Below are 13,980 nucleotides of genomic sequence, written 5' to 3'. Positions count from 1 at the left end.
CATTGTGATTTGATTTCATGGAAGGAAGAAAATTGAGTGTTTGCGATCGTTTTGAGTTCGCAATTGAAACAATAGGGTGGAAAACAGAACAAACATTTTCAAAGTGGTATTAAGAAAATCTCAGCAATCACAGCATTCCATACTTACTTGAGGTTTCTTCTCGGCGAGCTCTGCATGTTTGGCATTGGCCAACCCGATTTCTTCCACCGACTGCGGCCGCGTGGACAACGACTCGAGAGCATCGGTCAGGAAGGTGTCAATCTCGTTCAGATGGCTGATGATGGAGTGACGTAAGGAGCCGAGGAGCGCGTCGAACAAAGCCTGGATGTGGTCATCGATGATGGCCTTGACCGGTGTGGTGGACACTGCGATGCAGTCCACCTTGATGGAGCTGGTGGTCAAACAGATGGACAAAGTTCAAGTTTAGGACCTAGTGTACGTCTACACTGTAGAGAAGTTGTGATCAAAAAGCTAGCTGTAGCAAAGCTGCATTGCACTATAAGCTGTCGATCAAGCATTACGCTTTGAGTTCAACAGTAGAAGAAGTACAATACTGTTGCACAAACTTCAACTATGATTTTAAACATCCAGTGGATCACATAGCTGCAGTATAGTTAGTTCTGAGGCACTTTGTGTGTGAAACCATTGAATGAAATGTAGTAGAACAACAGGAAAGGGCTGTTGTGTTACTTTGATGCACGTAGAATTGAAAGTGTGGACAAATGCTTAAGGAATACATCTATGCTCCACACCTATAACAGCATCAACCTTAAGTCCATTCACTCTCACACACTATTTCGAATGAGGAAATTGAAAGAAACTGTCATTGGTATGCCATTAATCATAGCTCTTTCACAACCAGCCATCCTTTTCCAAAATGAATGATCAGGGTACAGCATCTCTAGTTTCAGCACCGAGGTCAGTCATTGTCAAATAAACAACAACAGCAGTAGTAGTAGTCCACTGTGTTCTGCTGCTGCAGTGGTCTGAACTGTAATCAGTCTTTCTTTTATTCTCTTCACTGCATTCTGTTCATTGCGAGCTTCCTTAGCTCCCATAGTTTTTTTCAATGCTTGACAAAAAAGGTTTCCACAAAGATGAGAGAGCTCCTGTACCTGGGTAGTTTCTCGGCGTCCCTGCCTCGTGCCTTTAAGGCCTTGAAGTTCCTCTCCCAGTCAGGCACGTTGTGCAGGTGGGTCTCCACAAGTTTCTCTAGATCTACCAGGCCAAGCACCACCCAGTTCTGGAGAATAAAAAAATAAATGCACAATTTAGCAAGAAAGGAATTTAAAAAATTGGATTTTGACTTGATGTAACATTAGTTGACCATCATTCATTGTGAACCTTTTAAAAACAGGTATTGAGGGAGATATGCTAAATACAACATCAGTAATATTGCCAAAGTTGCAAAGTGTTTAGAATACTGTTAAAAAGCTTTGATAACCATGCATTCAAAGATGACAAGGTCAAAAAGTTTTCCTCTCATAATAGTCTTAGTGAAACATTTCACTGCATCATGGGAGAATTGTATTCAACAGTTACAGCATTGTTTACTTAAGTATCAAATACAAAAAATAATGTTCACTTCAAAACAATTCTTCACATTCAAGACAAGTGAATAATTTTTTTTTGCTGCCCTGCAACTTGAATCAATCATCAAAAAATTTTTACTTGCCTAATGGATCATGGCAAATATAATGCTTTTGTCACAGTGAAGACCAGTTCCCAACTGCAAGTAACATTTTGCTGAGACCTTCTCAAAAAACAGCAACACTTCAAAACTTCAACCAACCTGAAACTCTGCCTTGGCTGCTACCAGCCTCTGGAACAGTTCCTCTGCCTTCCGATATATCGTGGTGAACCCGGCGGAATTGCGCTCGATGATGGCCGGGAAGACCGTGTTTTTCGGATCCAGCTGTTCGCTCACGCCCTTGAAGTGGTTGGGTATGCAAATGAACTTCTTCAGCTCCCGGTAGTACTTAGCACGGATCTCCTCCAATGGGGGGCGGAACTGCAGCTGTTGTTGTCTGTTATTGGTCGAAAGGGTACATTAGAGTTAGTATCATTGAAAGCATATACATTATAAGCAAAATTTACTTTATAAATGTAACTGCAGTGCAAAGGCAGATGTGTATACTAGTATACATGACTGAATCTCATTTTGAATTAACTCATTCAAAAAGAAAGAGCGTTAAGAGGAATTGAGAAAATGTAATGTTTTAAAGGCACGCCAAAAAAAGTTACTCAAGCAACTGGATAAAATTTTGAAACAGACGTTTCAGACAGCATCCGCTATTTTTCGACTAATGGTTTAAAAGGTTGACAAGAATAAACAGAGATTGAACATGACAGGGAAATGGACCTGGACTTTTGGAAATAGGCTTTGCCTTGGTCGAAAGTTGCAAAATTCTACTACAGTCCACAACAAGTATCCCAGATGTCATCATAAGACACATCTCCACTTTTGTAGCCCTTGGGCCACACATTTGTGCAAGTCACTACAGCAGGGGGCTGGTCCACTGGTAGTGATGTGTGATTAACTTCCACTCTTTTCCCAAATGCTGAGTGCTAAGCAGAGAAAACAGTATGTACCATTTTTATAGTCTTTGGTATGACCCGGTCTGGGATCGAACTAACGACCTACCGTGTACAAGGCGAACACTCTACCACTAGGCCATTGCACCAGTTTTCACGATGGATGCGACACATTTTATGACTGACATTGAAAAATACTGTCTTTCATGTAATCTATGCCATTGTTACCTGAAGACCAGTTCCACTTTGATCTCTGACAGGTTCTCGCTGAGTGCCTCCAGCCCCATCTGGTACTGGTGCTCCAGAGCCTTGTACAGCTGACGGTCCCAGTGCATCTTCCAACTCTTCATGTTAGCAGCACTGAAGCCCTGGACCCAAATAGAAAATACTATCTCTTCAGATACATTTTGATAAGCTGGTGTGTTAGGCTGAAGGGCAGGGTATACCAGCTATATACTTGTCTAGTAGATGCAGATAAAGATAAAATGTTAGAAACATGTTCGTCAAAAAAAAAAAATGTCATTAGGCGACATCAATTTATTTTCTTGGTTAACGGAATAAAACATTTAAAAAAAAATGCTAGATTGGAAAAACAACATGAAAACAGAATCTCAGAGGAATGTTTTTACTTTGGTGCACACAGTATCAGGGAGTGAACAGGGTCAGGTGCAAGTTTTCAGCCCTTCAGCTTTAATGATTGTTTTTTGCTAGAATTAAAAATAAAAATCCGTTAACCAAGAAATTAAATTGGTGTGGTCTTATATACATGTACGATAACTAAAAGTAAAATAAATGGTTAACATTTTTAAGATGATAAATACATTGATATCAAATATGGAGAAGGATGTGATTGAAGTTGGGTTCTGGTTTTCTCCAAATTTTTTAAGGCATTTAATAGCAGTTTAAAGCAATCTTAATAACAAATTTGACGCAAAATTCGAAGCAAATGTATATTTTGGCCATTATCTTTAGTTGTCTATCACCAGTATGTTATACACAAAATGATTAGGATTGTATTGGAAAGAAAACATCAAAAGTATGAACATCAGAGTATAATCCCAGCCTGACCTGTTGTACCAGTCCTGCCATGATGTGTCTGATGTCCATCAACCCTTCCTTCCACTTGGGCTGCTGCCTCAGGAGGTCTGTGTTCATCAACTCTACAACCTACAGAATTGGGTAAAAACATTCAAGAACAATGATTAACACGTTATGTGTGATGTTTCAACCACCAGTCTTTTGTACGGTTCTCGGTGGCAAATCTGCTAGATGTTGGCACATCGGCAACCAAATCCCGTCACTCCACCGCCAATGAAGGTCATGTAAAGTGCCTTTCCCAAGGACACAACGTCAAGGGCAGAGTCCAACACTCTTAACCATTGCACCACACCGACACCTGTCCTTTATTTCCTTTAGAATATGACAATCAAAAATTCTTCTTTTCTCCATTTATATGGTTTGATCCAAAATGTCTATTTTCATTGAATGCCTAGGCCTGTTGATATGTTTTTCTGACAATCAAATTTGTAACTGTACAACCCGGTATAAAAACCTGGTATGAAAAGGTATTGTGTACATTTTCTCCGCTCTCAACACATAGCTTATTAAGTAAAAAGAAATTTCATCTGGGTTGAACATTGCACTAATATTTGTCTAGGGGATAACTACATTTGTGTCATTTGAAATACTGTAAAAATTATTACTGTTTCCATCTCGAGAAATACTCTGGTGAAAGATACCGTCATGAAGTGACAGGGTAAAGATTGTATGGCCACCTTGTCAGTAATGTTGGTGTGGTGCTTCCTCAGCTGCCTGTTCAGCGTCATGATTCTCTCCGCTGCGGCCTGGAGTTTCTGGACGTAAGCCTCCAGTTCCTCAGGGTTATCCCAGGTCACCTGAACCTGTAGGGATAAAATGTTTTAAAGTCAATTCACATATTTTCCAAGACATTGATGGTACAAAATTCTACAATTATATAATAAAAATTTGGTATGGAGAGCCCAGTTGACAATACAATTTTTGGGACCCAAAGAATACTGTAAATGCATTTAAGTTCGTGTGGTTTTAACTTCGCGGTAGGGAGAAATGGAGTGTTCGCGGTGGTTTCAAATTTACGTTTGAGAAAATAGTACACAAGAGGGTAGGAGGGCAAAAATGTTTGCGGTGGTTTTATGTTCATGGCGAAGAGCTTACCGCAAAAACCGCGAGCATAAAACCACCGCAAACATTTCTGCATTTATAGCACATTGTATGTGCCTAGTTATACTGTAAATTCATTTGAATTTGCAGCAATAAAATTTTACAACAGTGAAAATCAAAAACTTGTAGCATCTTTAATTTACAGTTGAAACAGCTGTAGATTCACAATGGAAGGAAGAACATAACTTTCAAATGAAGCCAAAATTTCAAACTTACAGTATACCTATGACACTTCACCTGACCCTTGAACCATGACACTTGACCTGACCCTTGAACTATGACAGTTGACCTATGACAGGTTTGCTGGCTGCTACAAGGAGATCGTGTTGTACTGAGGTCGCCTTGGACAGAATAACTGAAAGAATCTACATGACTCTAAATGGCATACTATAGCCCTTCATAGCTAAGTCGATGAAAAAATGCCACCTACTTTTCCATTTCCACCATCGCGGGATCCGCTCTTTGGGTTCTTGATGATTCGCTCGAAGTTGAGGGCGGCGTCAAGCAGCATGGCCTGTTGGCTGGGGATCATCTGCTGGTCGATGGTGTTGTAGAAGTGTGCCACCTAGTGAGGTAAGGGAGAACTGTCATATTGGGTACACGTATACCATGAGCATCACCACTTACTTGAAAACCTTTTTCAAACTGATTTTAAGATTTCACCATAATATCACTATCAAGAATATAAGCTTATCAAAACTAAAAGGGGAAAGAAACATATTTATGATAACTTTGGTCAATCATATTTCTCACTTTATCAGTTGCATTACATCATATCAAGCTTGATTATTAATATCCCATTTCAATTCTGAAAGGTTTATTTTGGTACAGTGGGGAATATTGGCATATTGTTTGGGACCCACTGACATATTCAGCAACTGAGTGTGCTCGGTCTGTTAATGCATGATTATAAAAAAATGGGATGTCATTTTTATCACCTTTACATGTATGTCTGACACTTAAGAGAACTTAATACAGTTGCTTGATTTATTTTGTATTGTACCTGAACTCAACTCAAAGAACATTCCGTAAAACTTTCAGGATAAAACTTTCAGATACAGGATGGTAAATTAAAAAATATGTTTTTTGACACTGTATAAATTGTAAGAATGGTTCAGAGAAAACAGTTTACCTGGATGTCAGCCCTTCATTGAGGGACAAAAAAACTTTCTCATTATAACAATGATAACATGATTTGGTAAGTAAGAACTAACCTGTTTCAGTATAACACCATACTTGTAGAACTTCTGTGCTGTGGCGGCGGCGTGTTGGATTTTCGCGGGAACGGCGAACCCCAGTACGGACAGCTGTCGTACCTCGCGGAGCAGCGTGACAAGCTTCTCGCTGTACATGACGTGTAGTTTACCGTCCTGGTGGTCAAGTTCCATCAGACGTCCACTGATCTGAAGGCTATAATAATAATAATGATGATGGTTTATCTAACTTCAAGATTCTGAACAGTACATGCCACCTAGCATGCAGTCAGTGGCTGAATTGCGTGGAGTTATCAATAACCTTGCATTGGTAAGATTCATATCAAAATACTAATTCACATGAGTCGTTTGGATGCCTTACACTGAGAAAACAAAGAAATTACAAATGTAGACGCCCTTCTTTTTAAGGGGACACCCAGAGGACACCCTGTTTCCCTGGTAATAACATACACATGTACATGTGTTCACACCAAACTCACTGGAGCTGCTCACTGTTGTTTTTTCCTCATACCAGACGCTGGCACACCATGAAAAATGATTGACATGCAAGGCTACCAGGCAATCATTAACTCATAGAGCCCATTGGGGAAGCCTGGTCCCACCACCACCATCTAATTATAACCCCTATATCTGAAGTCATCTGTGAGAGAAGGTTTTGCTTTGCTGGACATTCCTGGAGGAGCAAGGGAGCAAGAGATCATCAGCGATGTCCTTCTATGGGCTCCAAAACATGGACATGCACGTGTAGGCAGACCATGCACTACCTACATCCATCAACTGTGTCTAGATGTGAACTGTACTTTGGAAGACCTGCCCAGTGCAATGGAGGATAGGGAGGAATGGAGGAGAAGGGCCATGAGCACCGTGAGACTGCCATGACCAGATGATGAGATTATAGTTATAGTCTACCCCCCAAAAAACATTTTTGGAAGCCCTGTCTCTACATATGTAAATCCTGAAGCTTAAAGTCTGATTGGGAGACATTTCACAGTACCTGAGAGGCTGATGAGGATCCTCCAGTGCACTCTGCGTGTCCTGCGCCCAGCCGTCGAACTGTTCCCGACAGTATGTCTGCATCTCCTCCTGAACCTCTGCAGCCTGCCGCTGGTACGGGCGGAACCCCGACAGGTCGCCTAGCAACGCCTCCGCCACGTTCAACGTCTCAGCAACCTACGATTGTCATAGAACGACAACATTTTGCACCAGCGTCTGTCTACATTCAAACACACTTATCACAAATTCTATTGGCATCTATACCAATATGAGTGAAAGGCAGGCACTCACAAATAGAAACAATGGGTAGGAAACAAGCGAAAGATTTCAGCACCAATCAATCAGCACCAAGGACAGCAGCTCTGGCCCTAAAACTCCACCATTCAAATGATTACTACACTACACAGTATTTAGAGAGCGTGAAATAAAACCTTACCAAAATTGGCACCATCTTGAAATTGTTTTTCGAAATCCTAATTCTAGTCTCAAACGGGCCAAGTCATACATGAGAATCTATTCGAATATCAATAAACTCTACAAATGCTTCTTAAGAGATAGATGTATAACATTAGCTGACAAACAAAGGTATTACAGTGTAGGTTTGTACAGTATCACTATAAATCTCAAAATGTTTGCAGTGGTTTTATTTCTGCAGTTTTTACCTTGACCTCTCCACTGAAAATCATGACACTGCAAATTAAAAATGCATTTCCATTGAATTGCTGCAGTAACTATTCTATAGTATTCTTTTAGCCGTGGACTTAAAAACACAGTAAAGACCTCCTTTCTCCTCTTTCTGCAAAATTAAGTTACTGCAGGCTAACTTAACGGTATCTGCTGACCTTGGCCTCTAGCTGCCTGACCCACACAATGTTGTTGACCAGTTCGGGGTGGTTCTTGCCCTTGAGGGGCGCACGTTTGCCCCCTCCTGACGACCTGTCCCTGAAGTCATCCCTCATGCCCTTCACATACACCTGCAACTGGCTCAACAGCATTTCTCTGAAATGAAAGAAAAACAATGTCTTCCAAAAAGGTAATAATACTACTAGGTAGTCCCAAAGCCTGTTGTTAAGGCCATAGGGCAGTGGGTTGTTATTCATTGTGTATAGGGCATGCTATTGAAAGATAGAGCCCAACCCTTTCAATAATACAAAATAAACACATCTATCTGGACATGGTATCAAGCATGGTCTGGACAAGAAGTTTTTAAAAGTGACCTTACATTTGATTAACTCAATCATCAGGCAAATGGCCGTCAGAACGGCCCAAGTTGCAAATGACGGGAGAGCCCTGAACTATGGCGGACTTATGTAAAACAAATGAGGACTTGACTTTGGGGTATATTTAGCAAAGTATATAGTAGACTTTTCAATTTTAAGTTTACCCTCCCTTTAACAGTCTGTGTGTAATGACAAGGTAGACTTGCAAATGACTTTACCTTTCTGCAACCAACTCTTGGCTGATGCTTGGTCTTTTCACTAGCTCACGGTAGCGCTGAAACTCTCGTAACAGCTAAAATGGACAGAATGACAAAATAAGATAACGTACTTGTTACATATATTATGTTTTGCATATACTTACATGTATCTAGATATTTCTATCAATAGTAATTGTTACAAATGCATTCAAAAATTCATTACAACACTCTCTAGATGATGAAAACAGCAAGATCAATACATTTTTTATATAAGATTATAAAGAAAGAGATTTTTGAACTTATCTAACCAAATCTCCAGTATTCTTTGCAATAAACCAGTTTACAGTACGCATGCATGAGCAGTGTGAACCATTGTGGGTAATAAGTCAAATTTGAAGCCCCCTGACACATACAAATCTGGATTTGTATCAAGCATGGTCCTGTTCCTAAGACCCGTTAGGGGCCTTCACTTTTGACCTTGTGCATGAGCATTTCAAACCGTGAACCACCTTATTGTAGGCTCTATCTACACCTAAGGAACACAAAAACACCCATTACCTGATGTGGTTTAGCCTGTAGTTCCAGTAACCTTGACCTCAGCTTGGACGCGACCCTCTGTTCTACAGGTAAGATGGCGTGTTCGTACTGTCCTACGGCCGCCTTCCACTGGGGCTGTGTGTAGGGGTTGTACTGTAGCGGGTTGAGGCTACTGAAGGGGCTGAACGCATCCTGAGCCTTCAGCTGCTGCTGCTCGTCCGTTGTCAGCAGCTGTAGCAGCTGCGCATTCACCGTCCGCAAGGTCTGGATCTGTCAATCAAGCAAAAAACAAATGTTTAGGATTTTACATGATTTTTCAAAAACTTTACGATTTAATATGTACATGCGGATTTTTCCTTGATTTCCCTGTAGGAGGGGAAAGGGGTTTTTCGTGGTATTTTAAGTTCATGGTTCAAACAATTCTGTAGAGAAAAAGTAATACATGGAAAATGCATAGACTCATGAATTTACATGGGATAGGTCACCGTAAAATCATGGAAAAAACACTGAAAGAAAAGAATTCAAGATTTTCAGTACACTTCTCTGATGCGAAACATTCATTCATCCAACGGTCTTTCTATTTCTCTATCCCTTTATTCTCCTTGCATTAATTCATTCACTGAATCATAAATTCATTTATTCATTTATTCACTCATTTATTCACTCACTCAGTCACTCATTCACTCACCCATTCATTCATTTCAAATCTACTTCAGAGAAAACAGCAGAGTTATCAGTAAAATGGTTGATATACATTTTGTATGATAATTGATCATTGCACTGCCAAGATACATGGAGCTGAATCATCTTACCTCTTCCAGCCTAGCTTTAAACTGTTCCAGTGCCTCTGGGACAAACTTGTCTCCCTGCCACGGGTGCAGCGGGGAGTGTTGTTTCCACGTGCTGGTCAACGAATCACAGGCGGATATCCAACGCTCGCAGATAGACAGGGACAGGCGTAACGATTCTCTCACGCTGGCGTAAGGGCCATGCCAGAGGTCAACACCGGACAGCTTAAGTTGGATGTGCCGTGCAAGAGCTCCCCCTAGCAAAGACAAATGGAACAGCAGTTATCATACCATGAACTTAGACATAGTAAAAGATACATAATTATATCATAGTTAAGATGATACCATGTTTTGTTGCTTTAATTCATGTAACAATGTTTATCCTCTCTAATACAAAAAGTTAGACAATTTGTTTTGCGCTCTTGCATTAGATTTGGACAGGGGATTGTCATCCATAAAATTTACTTGCTGTGGCCATATGCACAATATTTAGCACTTTCAAAAACATGTAGAAACAGAATATAGTACACCATACAATAATTATCATGTACTGTTTACTGCATACTTACCAATAATGCCCATCAAGTGAGCCATGCGAGGTTCTGGGTATGGCGGAAACTCTGTCTGTCCCCACACGTCATCCAAGACTTCCTAAACAACAACACAGACACAAACAAACAAATAAACAACCATATGGTGGCTTGTAAAGTATGTTTATGCAGCTAAGTTATGTTGCCTCTCTAGAAGTGTAAAAAACACATTTTCATACACTGTAAATTCATTTATTTTTGCAGTAGAAGTTGAATATGGTTTTCATGTTGTGTTAAATTAGCGGTGGAACAATAATACTGTAGCATGAAAACATATATTTGTGGTGTCATGAATTTGGGTTTAAAAAAGATGCAAAAGTGTAACCGAAGTGCATTTGGATTTTTTAAAAATGCAAAAATATAACCGAAGTGACTATTTTGAGATTTACGGTACCTGGGTTTGTTCCACGAGTTCCGCAGACTCCAGTAGTGAGAGGGACTCCAGGTTTCCGTAGTTGGCGCTGACGGGCTGGAACAGCGACTGGAAGTGCTCGGCGCGCTCCTTCACCTCCAGCTTACGCCCTGTCACCGCCGTGTCTGCCCAATAACGGAACTCGTCTGACGGTGTCAGGATTCCTACGGGTAACATGATACAGATACATACAAATATCAATTTAAAGCTGTGCTTGCTGTTGTGCTGAACAAATACATGATTTCATTATTATTCTTTGCATAAATAGGTATCTACGACGGTGCTCTCATACCTATATCTGTGGTGATACAAGTATGGTGACAAGTCTTAACAATTTAAATTTCATACACATTGCCGTTATTCTCAATGGATCTCTGACGAACTGATGACGCACAGCACTAACTGATATTGCTGTCATCATTAACTCCATTAGTGCTGTTCCTACCTAGCACATTATGTGTACTTTTTAACTTTATCAAAGAAAAATTCCCATCTTAATGCAACAGACAAATTCATATTTTCTATTACGCCTGGATAATCCTTGTATAAGAAATAATGTCTGTTCATACATTTACACATGTACAAGGAAGCGAGAAGAAGTCGACACTACTGGACTAGCTTAGTTTAATAACACGTTTGTCTACTCTATATGTTTACAGCTTGTATTGTTGTATCTATGTCCTGGCTTGCATGTTCCATGTATTAAGTTAGACGACCTGTACCTAGCCCCTTGGGGCATGAATGCACAATAAAGGTCTTTCATTCATTCAAATTATTAACTCTATAATACTAGTGCTATTGCCACTCAGTTCTATCAACTACGTAGAACATAGTTCTGTCACAATGCTATAAAAATGACCATGGTGCTGTTCTTACCTGTCATGTTGCTGTTATCTGTGTTCCTACATGTACCTGTCCCATTGCTGTTAATAACTCCTACACTGCTGTTCCTACAAATGTACCTGTCTCATTCTTGTTAATAACTCCTACAGCACTGTACCTACCTGTTCTGTTCTGTTATTACCTAACTCCGGTCCCCCAGTGCTGTTCCTACCTGTCATATTGCTGTCGTCCCCCTTGCTGCCCCCTGAGGAGTCCTGTGCCCGTACCACGCTCCCCAGACTGCTGTCCAGCTCGCTCAGCAGCTTCTGCAGCTTGGGGTCAAACATCCGACTCCACTTCTCATCCTTCAGGAGCATCGGGGCATAAACCTGTCAAAGAAGCAGAAGTCAACAGCAGTTGAGAAATACCCCCAACCCATACATAAACAGGACCCGCATACAGGCCTTGTAATGTGCAACCCATATATTATATAATACAGTACTATGGGCCCCGCAGGACAAGGGTTGTTAACATTAAATTCTCTAAAACTCGTTACCAGTCAGGGTTCGGGGGAATGTCGTTCGAAAGCGTTACATTCTTAACGGACGTGCGCAATTACACAGGGACAGTTAGGGAGTAAAATACCCCCATTACATCATCAGTCTGTGTCATTCAAATTGGTCTACTCAAGTCTGCTGCTTACCTTGTGTAGTGAGTGGTAGAGCGCCATGACGGGTGAATCCAACATGGAGGACACAAACACGTTGGAGTGCAGGTTGTCTGGAGTGATGGGGTCGGGTTTCAGTTTCACAAACACCAGTGTCTTCTGACTCTTCTCTCCTGACTGTTCCACCTGCATATGATCAAATTTAACATGGATAACCATGTCCTGTACATGTGGTTCTGTGAGGTTTTAGTGGGAATTTAATGTAGGAGGGAACGGACGTTTTTGCTCAGTTTGAGGTTCACAATTGAAACAATTCAAGTACATGTACAGTACTTAAAGGTAATGCATTTTTGCAATGTTGCGAGGCGAGGGGTCACAGCAAAAATACAACGAAGAGTGGATGGCTGTCCAAGAATCTTAGTAGTCAGAAAACTCTACCATATTCCTTCCTACATGTAGTATCTGATTTTCTAATAACTTCGTTCAAAAACATCAAGTAAACCGAATGATATTGATACTAAGGAAGACTCTAATAAAATGTTTTAAATTTGTCTTCAGTTTGTTACTTTAAAGACATTACATAAACATGTATTGGGAGCAAAAGAAACTCCAAAGCAGTGGTTAAGGCAAAAAACAGGTGGTGGGCAAATGTTGATTAGTTTAATTAGTACTAGTAATCTGATCTGCTATTGACCTTTTCCCTACCAGTCAACATGCAACTGCCAAATACCCTGGACGTAAACAAAAGCAGCAATCAATCGTATACTGATCAGGAGCATACTAGTACACCTTTTGGATTGCTATCTAGCCCTCCAGCTACAATAATTATTGTACAAATATGTATTTTATTGTGTATGTATGATGTACATGTATGATTACTACTACTACTACTACTACGCTAAGCGGGAGGCGAGCCCAGCCGTTCAGACGGCAGATGTCGCAGGAATGAGGGTGGCACAAGCGGAGGTCAAAGGTCGCTTCCTCCAGCGTAATTCCCTAAGATTGGTCCACTGACCAATCCTACTATCATGATTATATAATAAACCAGTTTACAACATACCTTGTTGTTGAAGTGGACTTGAGCGGACCCCTTGGTTCCGTCGCACCACGCCACGAGCAGGGAGCATCCTCCGTCGTCCAGGAAGTTGTTGATCTCCGCGGAGCCGTGCAGCTTCGCCAGGCTGGCGTCCCCGGGGTCCAGCCCGAGGTAGTTGGCCGTGGAGGCCAGCACGAAGTCTTTCCGCACATCTTTGGACATAGCGGCTCTTTTTCACTCCATGTAGGTGATGAATGTCCAAGCAGTTTCTAGAGTGAATTAAGTACAGTTAACACTGGGATCTCCCTAAAAAAATGGAACAGTGGCGTTCCCTCAAACTGTTCTAATCCAAATTCTCAAAGTTCAGGTATTTCCTCCAATATTGCCCCAGCCAAATCTGTAGTTCTGCTCAAAACTTGAGATTTCATTAATTGTACACAAGATGCAGAGCTGAAGTTGCAGGAAATTTCCGACCTCCCCCCATGACACGCATTCTTTGCTTGGCACCCTCCCCCATCCTACTCCATATTTCTGGGGAGATCGCGGACTTAACCTTCTCCCTGCTGCTTAACTCTGTAACTATTATAGAGAATGGGGTATCAGATGGTTACCCTAGGATGCTAAAGTTTAACAAGATGAATCATAGAAGTATTGTGAACAGCTGAGATTTGCTTGTGGGGCGGAGAAAAGTTTCACCTTGTCTGTCCCTGTGGAGGGACAAAATTATATCCGAACCTCATATGATAAGCTGCCCCAGCCCTCGTGCCCCC

The 13,980-nt window shown here is 41.1% G+C and overlaps 1 protein-coding gene across 3 annotated transcripts in view; it reads right to left on the bottom strand.

Moving 5' to 3' along the window:
• The window catches only part of LOC136436366 (cytoplasmic dynein 2 heavy chain 1-like), an 85,806-nt gene that overhangs the window by 71,443 nt on the left and 383 nt on the right, over positions 1-13,980 (bottom strand). For all 3 annotated transcript variants that reach the window (XM_066430280.1, XM_066430281.1, XM_066430282.1), the window contains exons 2-19: positions 13,235-13,479; positions 12,211-12,360; positions 11,740-11,896; positions 10,668-10,849; positions 10,253-10,334; positions 9,708-9,940; positions 8,917-9,165; positions 8,380-8,453; positions 7,784-7,940; positions 6,943-7,118; positions 5,949-6,144; positions 5,165-5,299; positions 4,311-4,436; positions 3,604-3,702; positions 2,764-2,903; positions 1,793-2,027; positions 1,116-1,243; positions 148-391 (exon numbers count right to left, since the gene is read on the bottom strand). In XM_066430280.1, coding sequence (XP_066286377.1) covers positions 148-391; positions 1,116-1,243; positions 1,793-2,027; positions 2,764-2,903; positions 3,604-3,702; positions 4,311-4,436; positions 5,165-5,299; positions 5,949-6,144; positions 6,943-7,118; positions 7,784-7,940; positions 8,380-8,453; positions 8,917-9,165; positions 9,708-9,940; positions 10,253-10,334; positions 10,668-10,849; positions 11,740-11,896; positions 12,211-12,360; positions 13,235-13,432 — 2,961 coding nt within the window. In that variant the 5' untranslated portion in view covers positions 13,433-13,479. The remainder of the gene's footprint in view (positions 1-147; positions 392-1,115; positions 1,244-1,792; positions 2,028-2,763; positions 2,904-3,603; positions 3,703-4,310; positions 4,437-5,164; positions 5,300-5,948; positions 6,145-6,942; positions 7,119-7,783; positions 7,941-8,379; positions 8,454-8,916; positions 9,166-9,707; positions 9,941-10,252; positions 10,335-10,667; positions 10,850-11,739; positions 11,897-12,210; positions 12,361-13,234; positions 13,480-13,980) is intronic.

The sequence above is a fragment of the Branchiostoma lanceolatum genome, chromosome 6 (assembly GCF_035083965.1).
Source record: "Branchiostoma lanceolatum isolate klBraLanc5 chromosome 6, klBraLanc5.hap2, whole genome shotgun sequence".
In the NCBI taxonomy this organism is placed as follows: Eukaryota; Metazoa; Chordata; class Leptocardii; order Amphioxiformes; family Branchiostomatidae; genus Branchiostoma; species Branchiostoma lanceolatum.
The sequence above is the reverse complement of the archived record's forward strand: the minus strand, read 5'-3'. Positions and strand labels throughout refer to the sequence as shown.